This window comes from Oratosquilla oratoria, chromosome 18 (assembly GCF_046742065.1).
Source record: "Oratosquilla oratoria isolate Oo_2021 chromosome 18, ASM4674206v1, whole genome shotgun sequence".
NCBI classification, from domain to species: domain Eukaryota; kingdom Metazoa; phylum Arthropoda; class Malacostraca; order Stomatopoda; family Squillidae; genus Oratosquilla; species Oratosquilla oratoria.
The window spans coordinates 1,307,501-1,326,093 of NC_134794.1; the positions used below are offsets into that span (position 1 = coordinate 1,307,501).

The 18,593-nt window shown below is 39.1% G+C and overlaps 1 protein-coding gene across 1 annotated transcript in view; it reads right to left on the reverse strand.

The window, feature by feature from the left end:
* The window catches only part of LOC143034971 (uncharacterized), a 19,188-nt gene extending 797 nt beyond the window's left edge, over window positions 1-18,391 (reverse strand). Inside the window, exons 1-3 of the mRNA XM_076201323.1 lie at window positions 18,321-18,391; window positions 3,044-3,106; window positions 1-690 (exon numbers count right to left, since the gene is read on the reverse strand). The exon at window positions 1-690 is cut by the window's left edge and continues 797 nt beyond it. Of these exons, the coding sequence (XP_076057438.1) occupies window positions 1-690; window positions 3,044-3,106; window positions 18,321-18,346 (779 nt within the window). The 5' untranslated portion in view covers window positions 18,347-18,391. The remainder of the gene's footprint in view (window positions 691-3,043; window positions 3,107-18,320) is intronic.
* Window positions 18,392-18,593: the final 202 nt, after the last annotated feature.

The window sequence follows — 18,593 nt, forward strand, 5'->3', positions numbered from 1 at the left end:
TGTCCACTCTTAGCAGGGCCCTTGTCACCATCATCAGATTTTTCAAGGGAAGAGGAACATGCATTCCTGTACAAGGCCTTCACATCATTCAGACATTTGTGATTCTCTTGAGAAGGTAGATTCGTGTATCCATTCAGGCTGCATGTGGTGGTTAGACAATGACTGTCATATAGTTGCATAATGTCTGTGTGATTTCTTACAGCATAAGCAGAATGTCCACAAAGGCAAGAAGAGATTGGCAAGTATCTTCTAGGCTCATGTAACCAGTTATTGTGCTCTGTGTGCCAAACATTACTACAGTGTTCATGCTCCTGGTAATGTAGTATGGGCTTTTTGTATTGTTCAGCCACAAATATTGGATTATAGCTTATTTTGTTTTTTCCATTTTCATTCATACATTTACAGAATGTAAACTCATCATTTTCTGTTATTTTGCTGTCACCTATATGATCTATTTGGTGTTGGTGTGCACCACAGGAAAGTTTATATGAAGGGTTAAGGTGGCTTTCATCACTGACAGAGCTGTTCAGATTTATACAATTATGTGCAAAAAGAATGTCCTCGTTATGGAGGAAATCATCCATGTATGTTTGAGTGTAGTTTGTAATATTGTTTAGATTTGTTTGATCGTTTTCATAGCATCCTGTTAGAAGATCTTCAACTTCCATCATGGAAGCATTAGCTTCAGACCTGAGGGGAAAAGAAGAATGATCAGTTAGTAATTATTAAGTTGATTTCATGCCTCCTGCTCTGGCATATCATATTTCTTTACAATCACTTCAATCAATTGTTGCCTTGAGTTTCACTAACTGGAAACCTGCAACCCCACAATAGCTGAGATTGATCCATGGGTCCTTCCTTCAATTTCTCTGTAAAGAAACCTTGGACTGATGGCTGTGCTGTTTTAGTGTGGGACTTTCTATATTACTATTTGAAAATTGTAGAAAGAAAAGAGCAGTTGCTGGTTGTCAGCTGTTCTTGTGTTGAAGCTGAGAAAGAGAGATCTTTGGCACAGTGTGAAGACTAAGTGCCAGGCCCTTTACACTGCACCTCCAAATGGAAGCAGGAAGTTGCTGGGGTATGAAGATGGGCAGCAAGGAGATGATTCTCTTAATATCCTTGCAGGGCCACCACATGTGTTACTTGTTCTTAGTCCCTTGTATTTATTTATAAACATAGATTAGTTCATCTATGTTCTTGATCAAATTTAGGACTGTTAAAATTATCTGCACTTTATTTAAAGTACTATATCTGGATGAAGTCAACAGATACTTGAAACAAATTAGCAGAAATTCAGAAAAGAGAAAATGAATTGTATTAGACATTTAAGATTGCATGATTTAACCTTTAAATATTACTGTACTGGTATGTGTTTGTGAAAAAAAAAATTATGAGCATAAAATTGAGTGACCCGTCATTTAGAAATAGACATGCTCGACCTCTATATAAATCTAGAAACGTTTTGATCAAATGATGTAAATCTGCCATCATTTATTGCCTTGGCGAGGTTTTTATTTTGTGATGCATTTACCTAATTATAGTATATGGGAAAGTAGCTATGCTTCTAGGGTCCTGTCTCTTATTCTCCAGTTATGTTAATTGATTTTAGATTCTTGTATGGCTCCAACTTGGGCTCTATAATTATCTAGGCTGTGGATATAGAAAGAGGAATTATCACTATGATATTTATGTTGACTCTCCATGCTACTGTACCAAGTAAAGACCCCCACCAGCCATTAGGGATATGCTTATGGTGTGCCTACTCACCTGCCAGTGCCACTGGCTTACTGGTAGTTTTGCTCCCATCACCAAAAGTGCTCTGGCCTGCTAATAGAACTACTTCATTGTTTGGACTTGTTAAAGACTGGTTTACAATGAGCCAGATCTATGATCCTTTTACAACACTCCCTCATCTGGTGGTCTATTTTCCTCCATAAAAGTACCCCTTTGACTTCACACATGACTTCTATGATTCATTTTTCTTGATGGTTGGTTAAGAAGATGATTCATGACATGGGTTCTTGGCTATTTCCTTTCCCTTTATATAGATCCAAGGATTTTTCTGAAGAAGGTTTGTGTGTTAACATGTATATATCTCCTAATTCAGCAGCCTATTCATTTGCTAGGACATCCTTTTCTAAAGGCATACATCAACGTTCTTTGGAGATAGTCCTCAAAAATTACTTCAGTAGTACTAGTTCAGCTAAATACTTAATTTTTTTTTTTTTTTTTTTTTTTTTTTTTTTTTCCTGTGAGAATAACCACTCCCCAAACAATGCCCTTTTCTGATGACCAGGTCTTATATATGAATAAGATGTTTATGAGGGATTCCAAACTCAACTCCATAAGCCTCCAAGACAAGATTGAAGATTTTATTACCTTGGAATGAACAGTCCTGAATGTTGTCTAACAATGCATATACATTTTGGGCACTTCCTATTAGTCTAGATTGTATCAACACTGGTCAATAGATCTTGCTGTCTAGGAGTTGTTTCTACATCATCACCCTTCATTAGACTGGATGCTCAGGCTTGTGCATATTCTTTCTTGTTAAACTCACTATTCAAGTTTAACATAAATTGTTGACTACTAGTATTCATTTGTGCACCATAAGTCTCAGACAGTAATTGAATATACACTTGGGTTACAAGCTTAAATTTCACATGCATTTCTGTAGCTAGACAAGCACACTTTTGCTACTGACTGGAACTGTGTAGAATAGAGGATGCGTGTGGTTAGAGTTGAATTGAAATAAAGAATAGTACAGTACCAACAAGTGCAATTATGAAAATGAGTGATAATAAAGAAAAAAAAATGGAAAGTAGTAATTGTAGAAGAGAGTGATAACCAAATTAGAAGTATTATATACAAGTAAAAAAATAACAGTATAGCCAAAGAAATGTATATATAATGGACAAATGTGAGGTTTGAATTTTAGTTGAAGTAACCTAGTGTCAAAAAGTCAAGCATATGCAATGATTGTTAGAAGTTCACTGAAAGAAAGGACACAGACAAAATTGATGTATTAATGATCACCACTCACTGGGATCTGGAACTTAGGGACGTATCCTGTGGTGAAGAGCTAACGACCCTGGGATCAGCAACACTGAAGGAAAGAAGGGAAAGAGGTGATATGATCGCACTCTGTAAACGTAATGTAATTTTTAGACAAAACACAATTATATCAAAGATCAAAATTGAATATCAAAACCACAAATCCAAGGACGTTTTGTATTCCGTCGTCGACAATTCACCAGCGCTTCTTTATGATAATATCGCATCGCTATCGAGAACCAACCCCTATTTCATGGAGAGGCAAATCTGTGCGCACAGGCCAATGTACACGCACGTAGGCGCAAGTGTCTCCCCGTCCCAGATAGGACCCGTGGAACCCTCGCACGCTAGCCACCATTTGATATACACGTGTTTACTCTATTGCAAGTACGGCGGATTGGTCAAGCGAAAAACTATACTGAGGATTATCGTTGTTTTGTTTTGGTTTGTTTTGTGTTTTGTTATTTTGCTTTGTGTTGTTTAGATATGTGGTGTTGTTGGTAGGGGGTGTCGGTGGCGGTTGTGGTGTTGGCACTGGGAGAAAGACTGAAAGAGCTTGGAAAAAAATATACATATGATCCTCCCCCGATGGTAGTCACCTGGGGCCGTATACACAAAACTTTTTTGTTAGCCTTAACAATCTCTGCTAGCTAACAGAAAACAACTAAAAGTTATACACCAATGCTTAACTAACAACTGTTAGCTAGTAAACAGTTGTTTGTCAAGTTGCGCTAAACAGTGCTAAAGTTAGCAGCTTATGAACGTGTAAATGGACGTATTATTAAAAATTGCACACATAAAACAGTGTTATTAATGCAGTTGTTCAAAATTTATTAATAGAGTATCATGATAGCACATAGATATCGTATGTATGTTTTTTTAGGAGTACTTATTAACCAACGACAGATATTTTTGGACGAAGGCGCATTGTATAGGCGGCCGCGCCACAGCCAAATCTTCCGACAGAAGACTCAACAATTATTTCAGAGGATATAGACATGGCAGAAGAATCACAGAAAAAGAAAAGGAAGCCAAACTGGTCACAAGACGAAACACTCCTCTTGGTCAACGTGATTATGGAGGAAAAAATAATTATAAATGGGCGATTCAAGCCAAGGACACAAGGACAAGAAGGAGGCATGGCAAAGCACGTTGATGCTGTGGTATCGTTTTCTGTTTACATATAAATGTTCATCTACACTTGGAGCCACAATTCTAATATTTGTGCCATCTATGGTACCCACAACACCGGGAAACCTACAGTCTTCCATGAACTCTGCTTGTTTTACTTGCGCTTCTTGGTTCTGATAGTGCATCAATTGTTTGAGTAATGACACAACTGATTGTTGCTTGTGAGGTCTCAAAGTCGTCGCTGCTGCATTTTTATGATTTTACCTGTGGCTAAATATCATAGGGTAATTTCCACCTTCGTCTCAGGACTCAGTGGTCGATTCCGTTCTGTTCGGGATTGAAGTTTGTCCCTCACTAAATCAGCCATTGTTATTATACCAGCACGGTTCATTCTGAAGCGTTTGATGAGTTCGTCGTCATTGTACTCGTTAAATATGACCCGTCGCTGTCGACATACTCGCCGTCGTCTTTGTATTTGTTGTTGTTGCTCCGCCATCTTTTCTACTAACAGGAATTTGTTAAGAGCTTAATAGTCCTCCACACCACTTTTACCTTAACAGTACTTTTAAGGCCCTAACAAGTTTTCTGTATCCACTGTTAGTGCTTAACAGCTAAATGTTAGTCTTAACAGGAATTTGTTACCCTTAACAGCTATTTGTTAGTGCTAACAAGTTTTGTGTATACGGCCCCTGGTAACCGAGAGTGTTGAAAAGTCGGAAAGAAGAAGAACAGGAGTAATTATAAGTGACTGTCGTCCCAGCTAAAATTTACTCTTTACGTAGCATTCCAGAGATTTCACCAAAGCTTGACAGACTTCACGAATTATTTTGCACATTACTGCTTTAGATACTTTGAACCAGAACACCAGGCTGGGATAGTTATCGCCGGTAGCCAGGAATCGCAACGTGAGAGCTAATCGTGTGGCCACTGGTATAGCTTTTCTATAGTCTATTTTCTTTGGCAATCAACGACCCAATCAAATGAGTAAGTATTTCAAAATAATTTGGAAACATACATGTGAAATTCTTGAAAAGCACATTGCTTGCCACCCTAACCTCTTCTATACTGACACATACCCTCCGACGTGCAAGATATTTGTCGATTTCGTCTGTCTCAAAATAATAACAGCTGCGGCAGCAGCAACTGCTTGGTCGAGAGCAGCCATGTTGACGACTGCTTCACTCTCGGTGTGAACAGAAGCATGCATGCGGGAACGTGCGTATTGCATGCGGAGAGTCATCCATAGCCGCACGACAACTAGGCGCGCCGGTGTAAATGCCTTGAGTGGTGACTTCAACTACAAGTCTTCAGCCTGGTTTGTCAAAGTCCCGACATAAACAGGATTTGATCTACAAACACAACTTGACTCATCTTGAACAACACCCATAATCACACACACACATATCCCCCATCAACCCCCCCAACACCACCACCTCCACCCCCACATCTCCTTTCCTGACATCACCTTTTGTTCCCTCAGAACACGAACAACTCCATGGAAAATGGTTGGAGTCCTCAGACCCGACCACCTTCCAATCATCATCACCACCAAAACACGATGCACCCCAGTTGGCCACAGACACACATACATCAATTACAAGAAAGCAAACTGGGAAGCTTTTACTGAAGAGACAATTTGAGACTCAAAACCGTACACCAATTACAGACGTATACGCTGCTGTACATACTTTCAGTATAGTCATACAAAACGCAGACAAGAAATGCATCTCCAGAGGCAAATCACACAACCCAACTTCACACCAGAAATCTAAGGCCTCGTCAAACAACGCGATACACTTAATCACAGTGCCCCCACACCGTTCCCCAAGAAGACAGACCAAATACAAGCTCTAAACACAGAGATTAATAACAAAATACATGAACAAAAACACAAATTTGGCAAATATTGGTGAACACATGTAATCACGAAACAAAATAGGAAATCAAGGATGTAGATTAAATTAGAACTGTATTTGAGGCAAGGTACGATGGATTCGAGACGAAGAGACGGGACCCAGAGAGCATTGTTCCATTCCTGTGTACTACAATTAGGCAATAAATACAGTGTACGTATACGTGTCTAGTGCGTCCACCTGTGGGCGCCCCATTTTTACTCGTAATCCACGCCACACCTCTTGGCTCATACTTTGGTTTAAATATATTAATATTATCAATTGCCCGTTTAGTGTTAGTTGTAGGTACATATTTGACAGGTCCACTACAGTTTTGATCCTGCTAGTTATATTTTTTAGTCAAATTTGAAACAACAGCTGAGCCAACTAACCAGTTTAACTATGTGCCAGGGCTCCCTTGTAACTGTAATAAAAATCTTAAATAGAATCACGTCCTTTTAGTCGAGATAATATACGACTCATTCCACAGTGTGTGTGTGTGTGTGTGTCAGGCAGATATCGCCGAAGGTAAGGATTTTTTAATTCGTTTGGTGTCAGTGTAACCGAGCTCTGCTTGAATATGGATCGAAATGTATAGAACAGTCAGGCGACAGGCATGATGAAAATGCCACCATGCACGGAGGGAGGAAATGAAGATCAAGCTGGCCACAGTGGGGGCCGTCGCACAGAGACAGCGGAGGACGTGGAAAGCTTCCACGAACAAGGGTTGCAAAAGCCATCGCTACGCGGTTGCAGTGGTTAGGGTTAATTCGCTTATATGGTGAAGTCTCAGAGGACGTTTACCTTAGTTACATATTCGTTCGAAGTTACGCCATAGTTACACATTGTTTACGTGGGAGAAACTTGTAACGTTGCAGTAGATATGCGATTGGGGTCGAACCCGGACCTATAGACATGTCAGGTACTGACGGTACCAACTGCACCGTGAAGCGACAGCCGAATAGAATTGCAGAATGTATTTGCCGTACAGGCTTACGTGCACGCACACACACACACACACACACACACACACACACACTCATGGCGCTGTGGTTAGAGCTCTGGCTTGCCACTACGGAGGTCCGGGTTCGATCCTCGCCCGGGGCTGAAATAATATCAGTATCGCAGCGCTGAGGGGTGTTACTCCAACTCTCGTGGGCGGGGAGTTGGGGGTGTGTGTGTGTGCAAGGTCATAGCATTACCCATAGATCGGACCTACGAGCTCTGAGCTCTCTTCCAGGAGGGAAATAGCTGTCGATCACGAGTCCAACACGTGATCCAAAGACCAAGACCAAGTGAATACACACACACACACACACACACTTTCAACGAACGGACGGCTTGAAGAACGCTCTGAAGAAAAGTGCAGATTGTGGATACCAACGCAAAGAGAAGTGCCTTTTTGTATTTGCAGGGGGGGGGGAATTGCTCGTGAGGTAGTGGGAAAGTAAGGAAAGAGGAGAGGGGGAGGGATTACTGGGGAAATGGAAGGTAATGAGGATGTGGAGGACTTGGCCCAGGCAGACGGGCGGAAGGTCAACATGAAACGACCACCGGATGACGAAATGGCAAATAAAAATGTAAAGATTAGAAGTATAGAGAGGAGAAATACAGTAGAAAGTGACGAGAATATGTTCCAGGGATTTAAAGAGGGTGGGGGGGACACAACCCCCCCCAGACTGATAAGACTAGAGGAGAGAGTTGATAAGGTGATCGAGGACTTGGAACGTAAGTTAGGTAATGTAGGCTCCATTCTCCAAAGAATTGAAAGATTGGAACAACTAGAGAAGGCTAACAGAAACTTAACTGAAGAAGTAGAGGACCTAAAAAGACAGTTAGGAAATGTAAAGGAGGAGAATGAGAAATTGAAGAAGAATAGTAATGAAAACAGTGAGAAAATAGCTACAGAAGCTAAAAATTGGAGAATAACTCAAGAAGGGAATAAGGTTTCATTCACTGACATAGTTAAACAGCAATTGAAAGAACATAATGAAGACTCAGTTATTAAAGTGATGAGACAGAAGGAGAATATAGTAAGAGAATTAGCTGACAAAAAGAAATGTATAATTATATTAGGAATGGAAGAGAAACATAACCCAGATAGAACCGCAAGAATCAAGGAGGAAAATGAAAGGGTAAGCAGTTTATTAAAATTAGTCCAGGAAGATGAACCAGAAATTATAAAGGAAATTGAGGAAAAATTCAGACTCGGAAAATATAGTACAGATAAGACCAGACCAATTAAGATTAAATTCAGGTCACAAACAACGGCAGAGAAAATTCTATCCAAGACAGGGAAACTAGCAACAAATGATCAATATAAAAAGGTATGGATAAAAAGAGAAATGAATAAGGAGGAAAGAGAGGCAGAAAAGCAGAAAAGAATTGAAGCTAAGGCAAAAAACGAGGAAAGAACGGAGTCAGAGAAAGAGAGATTCTATTGGAGAGTAGTGAACATGAAAATAAAGCAGTTCGACATACTAAAGAAAAACATAAGGGAAACAGAGAACACAATGGAAGTGGCAGAAAACTAAGAGTGTCTTACACAAATATAGATGGATTGATAACAGGATTGAATGAACTGAATGATTATTTGAAAGAAAAAGAACCGGACATAATGGGAATTGTAGAAACAAAATTAAAAGGCCCACTACCACCCAACAGTGTAGGACATGATACATACAATTATTGGATTAGAAACAGAGAGAAAAAACAAGGGGGTGGAGTTATGTTCCTGACAAAGAAGGATATAAACGTGAAAGGTGTCATATATGGAAAGAATACAGTAGAGATGATTATGATAGAAGTGGAAGACCGAGATAAGAAGAGCAGAAAATTTGTGATCAACTATGTGCCTCCGAAAACAGCCTCATGGGAGGAGAATGAACATAAAAGTATGTTAGAGGACACAAAGATAGCATTAACTAAAATAATGGAAGACGGAGGAAGAATAGTTATGATGGGCGACTTTAATTGCAAAGAAATCTGCTGGGAAGAAATGACAGTAAAGAGTGGTGATGACTCATGGGGAAATGCTCTACTTGAGATGATTACTGACCATTCAATGACACAATGGATACAAGAGAACACTAGGTATAGAAATGAAGAAGAACCATCGAGGCTAGACTTAATAATTACATCTGAACCTAGAATAGTGGACAAGATTGAATATAAAACACCAATAGGTAAAAGTGACCACATATTGATTGAACTGGAACTTAATGAAGAAAAATATATGAAAAGAAATGAACAATATAGAAAAGGAAGAATGATGTATGAAAAAACAAACTTTGATAAAATAAGAGAATTCTTCCAACAAGAAAACTGGGAAGAAATATACAAAGAAGAAACATCAGTGGAAGAGAAATGGAATATTTTGACAAAAATTTACAAAGAAGGAGTGGAAAAGTATGTCCCAAGACAAAAACAAGAAAAAGAATATGTAAAATGCTGGTACAACAAAAGTTGTAGGGAGTTAAAAGACAAAAGAGACAAAGCCTGGACCGGATGGAAAAAAGACAGAAGACCTGAAAAATGGAAAATATATACTGGTTATAGAAATGAATATGTACAAAAGTGCAGAGAGGAAAAAAGAAAATATGAAAAAGATGTTATAGAAAAGTGTAAAGATCAACCAAAACTATTCTACAGATTTGTAAACAATAAACTGAAAAACAAACAAGACTTGGAGAAATTAAGACAAGGGGGAGTTGAATACACTGAGGAAATGGAAATGGCAGAAATTATGAACAAACATTTTAAATCAGTGTTTACAAGGGAAAATATACAACCTGAAGAGATTGAGTGGAAGGAAAAAGTCCCCCCTATGGAAGAAATAGAAGTAACGAAGAATGAAATATTGACACACTTGGGTAATTTTGATGTCAGAAAATCGCATGGGCCAGATGAAATAGCAAACTGGATTCTGAAAGAATGTAGGAATGAACTGGCAGACAAAATACATAGCATAATAAGCAGTTCCTTAAAAGAAGGAAAAGTTCCAGAAGATTGGAAAAAAGCAAATATAGTACCTATATATAAAGGAGGAAATAAAGAAGAACCTACCAACTATAGACCAGTCTCTCTAACAAGTACAATAGCAAAAATATGTGAAAGAATTATCAAAAGTAGATGGGTAAAATACTTGGAAAAAAACAACGTACTAAATCCAAGGCAATTTGGATTCAGACAAGGACGATCATGCGTCACCAATTTAATATGTTTCTATTCAAGGCTAATAGATATAATACAAGAAAGAGATGGATGGGCTGATTGTGCATTTCTAGACCTAAAAAAAGCTTTTGACAAAGTACCACATAAGAAGTTGCTTAAGAAATTAGAATATGAAGGAGGAATACAAGGTAAATTGCTAAATTGGATGGAAGACTTTTTGCAAGAAAGAAAAATGCGAGTAGTGATAAGAGATCAGCACTCAAAATGGAATGAAGTAATAAGCGGTGTCCCGCAGGGAACAGTTCTGGCCCCAATAATGTTTGCTATATATATTAATGATATGGATGAAGGAATTGAAAGCTATATGAGCTTCTTTGCAGATGATGCAAAATTACTGAAAAGAGTGAAAACTGAAGAAGATTGTGAATCACTACAGAGAGATCTAAATAAAGTACAAGAATGGAGTAGGAAGTGGGAGATGGAGTTCAATACAAAAAAGTGTAGTATAATGGAATTTGGAAAAAGCAAAAACAGAATAACAGGATCATATAATTTGGGAGAAGAAGGAATAAAAAGAGTAGAAAATGAGAGGGACCTGGGAGTCATTGTTATGAATAATATGTCACCTGAGAAACATATAAATAAGATTTTTGGAGAAACTTATAATTTAATAAGAACAATCAAAGTGGCATTTACATACCTGGATGAAGAAATGGTGAGGAAAATCCTAGTCACCCTGATAAGACCAAGATTGGAATATGCAGCAACGATATGGTCACCAAGTACAAAAAAATGTATAAAAAAACTTGAAAGAATACAAAGAGCAATTACTAAACTGGCACCAACACTCTCAAAACTATCATATGAAGAGAGACTACAAAAACTTAAACTACAGACACTAGAGCAAAGAAGAGAGAGAGGAGATTTGATAGCTATTTACAGAATCATGAAAGGCATAGAAATTACTGATAGAGAGAATCTGATAAAATGGGATGACAGAAATACAAGAGGACACGGAAAGAAAATAAAAAAAGACAACTATAGAAGAGATTTGAAAAAGAACAGCTTTCCTCACAGAGCAATAGACAGTTGGAACAAGTTAGATGAGAAAGTGGTGTGTGCAAAAACAATACATGAATTTAAAAATAGTTTAGATAAAATGAGATATGAAGACGGGACCTCACGAGCATAGCTCCCCTTCCCGTAAAATACAACTAGGTAAATACAACTAGGTAAATACACACTCACACGTCGGTCAAAATGGCAGCGAAGTTCGGACTCTGGAGTTATCCAAGAATTCCGAGGATCACAACGACAAGGAAGTACCTGTGTTGTATTTACAGGGAAGGGGAAACCTCGTGGTGTAGTGGGAAGGTGATGAAAAAGGAGAAGGGGAGGGATTACTGAGGAAGATGGAAGGAAATGAGGAAGGGGAGGACTGGGTCCAGGAAGGCAGACGCCATGTCAGCAACTAGGTAAATACACACTCACAGGGCTGAAATAATTTCATTATTGCTGCTCTGCGAGTCGTTACTCCAACTCTCATGGGCGGGGAGTTGTCTGTGCGTGTGAGGTCACAGCAGTACCCATAGATCGGTCATACATGAGCTCTGATCTCTCTTCCCGGAGGGTAGTAGCTGTCGATCACGAGTCCAACACGTGATCCAAGGCCATGGTGAATCACGCATACATATATACGGAGATAGAGCAGTACCAGGAAGGGAAAAGATAGTTTGACGAGTATGTCATTTAGTTCTGCACATCTTTAATAGAAATGTATCCAAACCCTTGGGACAGATGTATTCTGCACACTTACAGCAGTGACAATTACTTGCAAGTCATGGGTATACTGTATGTTTGAATGCAACATGTCTGTTTCGCATTAATATCAGCTTGTTTTCATTGTAGTTCTATAGGGCAGAAGAAATTGTGTGTATTTTACCTAGTTTAGTATATGGGAAGAGATCTATGCTCGTAGTGAACCCGTCTTTGTATCTTTCAGCATCAACTTTGTTCTTAAATTCTTGTATAGTTTTTGCACACAATGTTGCCTCATCCAATTTGTTCCAGATATCTACCACTCTGTGTGGGAAACTATTCTTTTTTCAGATCTCTTCTACAACTATCCTTTTTGAGTTTCTTTTCATGTCCTCTTGTTTTTCTCTTATCACACTTCAATAAATCATCTCTGCCGAGGACTTCCTTCCCTTTCATAATTCTGCAAATGGTCAGATCTCCCCTCCCTCTTCTTTGTTCCAGGGTTGGTAGTTCCAGTTTTGATAATCTTTGTTCACATGTCAATTTAGAGAGAGTTGGTGCAAACTTTGCCATTGCTCTTTGAATTCTTTCTAATTTATGTTCTTTTTTGTGCTTGGTGTCCATAGTGTCGCAGCATACTCCAATCTTGGTCTTATTAGTGTGACTAATATTTTCTTTACCATTTCCTCATTCAAGTAGTCAAAGGCAATTTTCATAGATCTTAGTAAATTGAAGATTTCTCTGACTATTTTGTTAATATGGTTCTCTGGTGACATGCCCTTGCTGATAATTACTCCTAGGTTCCTTTCAGAGTGTACTTTTTTTACTTCCTTTGTACCAATTTTATATTGCCCTGATATTCTAGTTTTACTTTTTCCAAACTCCATTATACTGTACTACATTTATTGATGTTGAAGTTCACTTCCCACTTTTGACTCCATTCCCAGACTTTATCCTGGTCTTTCCGTCTGTATCTTGCCAAGTGCTATAAAAGTTATGCCCTATGTAAAGTTTCTATTATGTCTAGTGTTCAATGAATATATAATTTACGGTTACCAAATACAGTCTGAGAAGGATCCCATAGACTTATAGGATGTATAAGCAATTTTATATTTAATATATTTATATGATTCGTTCCCGCTTGACACTGGTAATTTATTAGAGTGAAACTTGTATCACCATTATTCTTGCTTATTTTTTCGTAATTAAACATTTGAATTTAAAATAAAGAATAACAATAATACCACAACAATATACACATCACGCCTAGATCGCAAGATATGCTCGATTTTCTTTATAGCTCAGATTATAGAACGTTGGATTCATGATATAGAAGACCCGAATTCGAACCCCTATTTATGTGGTGTGATGATCATTGGCATATTCGTCAGTGCCCGTATGATTTTCAGTTTATCATAAGGATGGTGGTGGGTCCAATTCAACCAAAGTACATAATTTACTTGATTTTACTTTTTTTTTCAACTGTCACCTAAGACAACACGCTATCGTTGCAAGCCATTTTACTAAAGATACAATTTTACCCCAGTGGGGGGGGGAGGGGTTCAACTTGCCTCCCCCTCCGGATCCTCATGACCGCTATGATTCTAATATTATTTAGATATAAAAAAAAAAAAATATATATATATATATATATATATATATATATATGGTGTTGACCAAAATAATACAGGTGTGGTGATTGATTTGACATCACTAGTTGATACTAGTTTTTATCATCGCAAGCTGGCATCGCGCGCGGGGCCCCTTTTCGAGCCATAAACACAATTTCATTCTTGCTGGTCAGGCTTTCCTAATGGATAACATGACCCAGTGAATGGGGCTCTGCTCGATGAAGGCAAGGGTGTTTACGAAGAGACATATGTCCTATTGGCCAGTATATAGTAAACAGAACGAACTTAGCCATCCATAGTTGGTTGTAGGAGGAGCCTTGCCCCCTTCAGAGTTTTCGTCTAAGCTATCATCACAAAGTCAAGTCAGCCTCTTTAGTCTCTAGTCAGTTTAAGCTATCACACAGAGCCAAGAGCAGAGGTCTGTATAGATTATTAAGTCCAGCCTCCCTCACCCCACATACTCAATTCACTTGTTCATTAAATTGCAAAAAATAACAACAAATAAAAATCATAGGAGAATTTAGTCCCATTCAACACCACCATTTTGAGAGATAAAAAATGTTACATTAAAACTGTTCATACGCTTGTTCGTACTTCACTGATCCAACCATTTTGCCAGCTATCACTTAATTTTATATACGTAAACAGGGAAGCACGACACAGGGACACAACGTTGATCAGTAAGATGTTGGGTTATTTGTGGGCTTTCTTTCGGCTAAATAAAATCGTATGGGTGTTGACAAGTTATACAAGACAATGTCACGCATAAATTAAGCCTGCAGTGCACAGAGGCGAATGAAATCGTGTGGTGTAAGCCGAAAACATTTTTGTAAATAATTTTGGTGTGTTTAGATGAGACTGGGGGGCGGGGTTGATATGTTATCATTAAAATTAACGTTAGGGAGGTGAGACAAGTACCCAAACGGCTTCAGGCTGTTATTGTTTTAGAGTGAGGAAAAAAAACGTATCCTAAGAAATTGACGAATCGTGATAAAGGAAGACTGGTAAAAAAGGAAAGTGCGAAGGCAATAGAAAAATATGTGAAAGGATAAAAGGCAACCTATTGTACTTTACCAGTAGTAGCTGCTAGATATAAAGTAGTGGCAGTGGTAACGATGGAATCGAGCCCGGGCCAGGTTTTCTCTTCCCTGCTGGCAGCCACCACTATGTCGTCTCCGGTAACCAGTATTGACCCAAAAAAAGGAGTCGTGATAAAGGAGACATTTAAGAAACGTAGCAAGAAAAGGGGAGTTTTAGTAGATCAGCGTCCTTTAAGCAGAGACTTCAGTCATAAGTACAATACGATTGGTCCGTAGGGATAACACAAAAGCTGTAGTACTGACTGCTTAAGATTTAGGAACTAGAAAATTCAGAAATACTGGCGAGCAACAAGCTTTGAATTTCGTTAGACAAGACAATGAGGTTCAGGAAGACTGTTCTAAGGTTTAACCACGGTAGAAAGCTCCAAGTGCATTTGCTGGATCGACACATCAACCCCCGGGCGCCCACGAAGTACAAAAAGGGCGTAGTTTTTTTCCGTCAGACAAGACTATGAGGCTTAAAACTGTTCCAAGATTTAACCGCAGTAGGTAGAAAGCTCCAAATGTATTTGCTGGATCGACACATCAACCCCCTGGTGCCTACGAAATACAAAAAGGGCTTTGTTTTCAGCTTGCGAAGTACGTTTTAAACAGATACAATTAAAACCAGGTTAGGTGTGATAACCTTCCACAAAAAAACCAGGTTAGGTGTAGTTTTGTCATAAATGGGTTGTGTGCCAACCGATGTAGCATACGAAAGAAATTTGACTAAAAGCTGTCTCCCATGTGCAGTGTGGTGACTTGCGTGACGCGTAGTCGACTGCATGTCATGCAGTGTTTGTGAGTGCGCTATGTGAATTGGACGTGCATGCCTTTGTAGATCATGACGTGTTGAGAATCGACAGTCATTCCTGTTGAGATGCTGGATGCAGCGAAGAGGGTCTGTGCCTCGTACGTAGTAGATGCTGGACGATGCAGCGAAGAGGGTCTGTGCCTCGTACGTAGTACAAGCTGACGATGCAGCGAAGAGGGTATGTGCCCGTAACTAGCTGGACGATGCAGCGAATAGGGTGCCCGTTACTGAAGCTGACGACGCAGCGAAGAGGGTGCCCGTTACTGATGCTGACGATGCAGCGATGAGGTTGCCCGTGACTGAAGCTGACGACGCAGCGAAGAGGGTCCTCGTACTTAGGATGCTGGACGATGCAGCGTAGAATGTGTGGGGTTCGTTCCCGAGGAGAATGAGGAAATGACTGGATCGAGGATACGACGTGCGCTTTGCCAGAATCTGCTCTCTCTGGGCTTCGAATCGGGGTTTGAAAACCCGCTGGACTGGAGTCGAAGTGTCTACCAACTGCGCCATGGGGACGGCCGTCAGGAGAAGGAATTTTAGTCGATATGTATTTAGGGTTTGACTTTTGAGGAGTGATCAGTTTTGTTTTGCTGGCGATAACCAGCATTTCTTTCCATGAGGATAGTATGGTGTTGAAGAGGTCGTGTTGTAGAGGTGATAGAAAATAGATGGAAGGTGGGACAGTATAACATGATGATTATCAACATTATAATTATTTTACGAGTTGACCTAGAGGTTAGCTTCCAGTCGTAAAATAATGCAGCATAACTCATCCATATGAATGTTACCAAATTTTCAATATATTAACTACTACAATTTTAAATAATCAGTACCCCATACGCAACCAGAAACGCAATTTGGGGTTGGAAAAGCTATCGTTAATTCAAATAACCGTTTCGCCCCTGAAGTTAATTCTCTAAGTAAAACTTCACGTGGACGGAAGAGTTTTTACCCAGAATTACATGTTTTTCTGTTCTTCAAATATTTGACTCACGAAGTATTACGGGATGGAATAAACAAAACATAGAGTATATAGGATATTCAATATAATTTTCAAACGCACGTAGGCATACTGTATCTGTCGGGGTGGGTGTCACGCTTGTCAACAGTTTCATAGCGACGGTTTACCCTTAGTTAAATTTTGGTATACTTTTTATCGTTTGAGTTAAATTAGTAGTCAAATATAACAATTAGATTACTGAATTACCAGGAAAATAGTTGCTGCTACAGTCATAAAATATGAACTAAATCACAGACTGCTTGCTAACTTTTTTAAAAATCAGTGTTTGTATTATAGATTTATATATTGTTTTTAGGCGTAATTAAGCATCATGGGCTATGTTTAATGATATTTAAGGATGATGTTTTTTTATAGTTATGTGACGTTATCTGTATATATTTTCCATGTAACAACGTAGATATTGAAATTATATTCACTTGTATCTGGAGTAGCGAGTTGACATAGTTTAGTCTATTTCATTTTGCAATCAAATACACAAATGAATTTTTAATCTATTTTTATTTTGCAATCAAATACACGAATAAAGTGTATAAGTTGCAAGGATGACACAAAGCATTTGAAACTTGTTTCCATTGTGGACCTCTAAAATATTATTTCTCACCGACAGGGAATCGAACCCTGGTCTCGCGTCAGGCGGAGATATTCACGATTACACTACCAGTCCAACGACATTGTCTATTGTGGATATTTCGAGAATTCAAAGGCTGACGTCTTTTCGAAATGGCGTACTAAAGACTCTGGATGATGTCTTCATGTCGAGTAAAAGAGCTGATAGTTCAATACTAATCTGCCTATATACCAGAACTCCACTACCTTACAATCAAAGGAGGTACCTAACCAAGTCACGCCCCTTCTTCTGTATATACTGTTCAACTATGTAGGGTGCATTCATCTTGTGAGTGTATGAGTGTGTGTGGTTGGGCCCACACACACTCATAAGTCAAATCACCCACCAAACGGGCTCGAACCAAAGCCCGTGGGAGCTTCACTCCCGAATTATACACACAAGTCACGCCCTCATCCCCCACCCACCCACTCAACACGCATTCGTTTCCGTTTTAAACTACCGGGAGGCTTTTAACTTGTTAGTGTCCTCCATTGGTTTAGATTTGTTGTCGAAAATCTTTGGCGTAGCTTTCTATGTAGATGCGTGGATTGGTGAAACAAGTTGGATGAAGATATAATCCACGCCAAAGTGTGGAGGCAAAAAGACGGGCCCCCATTTGGATACCTCCAACCCTGTATACTACATCTAGGTAAGCACACACACACACACACACACACACACACACACACACACACACACACACGTAAACACACGCATTAGTGCATGCAAACACATTCAGACATATATACACCGTACACACACGCGCGCGAACAACTTGGGGTAAGTAGCCTGGTGTGTGTTTTAACACACAAACAGCAGATATTGTTGTTCTTTCTACGTATCCCTTTCAGAGTGACAAGCCGATTTTGCATTCCATCATAATTGTCGAAATAACGTTACTACTACAACTGCTAAGAATAATTATAACAATAGTAATAATGATGATGGTAATAACAAGGAAATACAAACCCGGATCCGTTATGGTTGATCAGTAATTTAGATCGAAAACACGTCTCACTTATAAGAAACCAGGAAATTCATAAAATAATCGGCCAACTAGAAACGTAGCTCTATTTTTGACACAGAACTATTGAACGAGAAATACAATGAGCTTTGTAGTTATACTAAGAGATAATTTGTAACCTTGTTTAATTACTTACACTTGACTGGAAACGCACGATCCCATCGCGTCCGGCCAACGTGGGCACAAATCTGTGACTGACCCAAAGCAGAGTTATATGGTGCCAAATAAAAAAAAAGGACAATGTGGATTGAAAAAAGGACATTATTATGAACATGTGAACAATAAAGTGTTTCTGGTTGGGATTTGGTGTTGCAATAGTCCATTATAGTAGTAGTAGTAGAAGTAGTTGGACAAATCAGTTGACTGCCCGCACGAGTAGATGTAGTTAACCCGAGGATAGTGGGTTTGA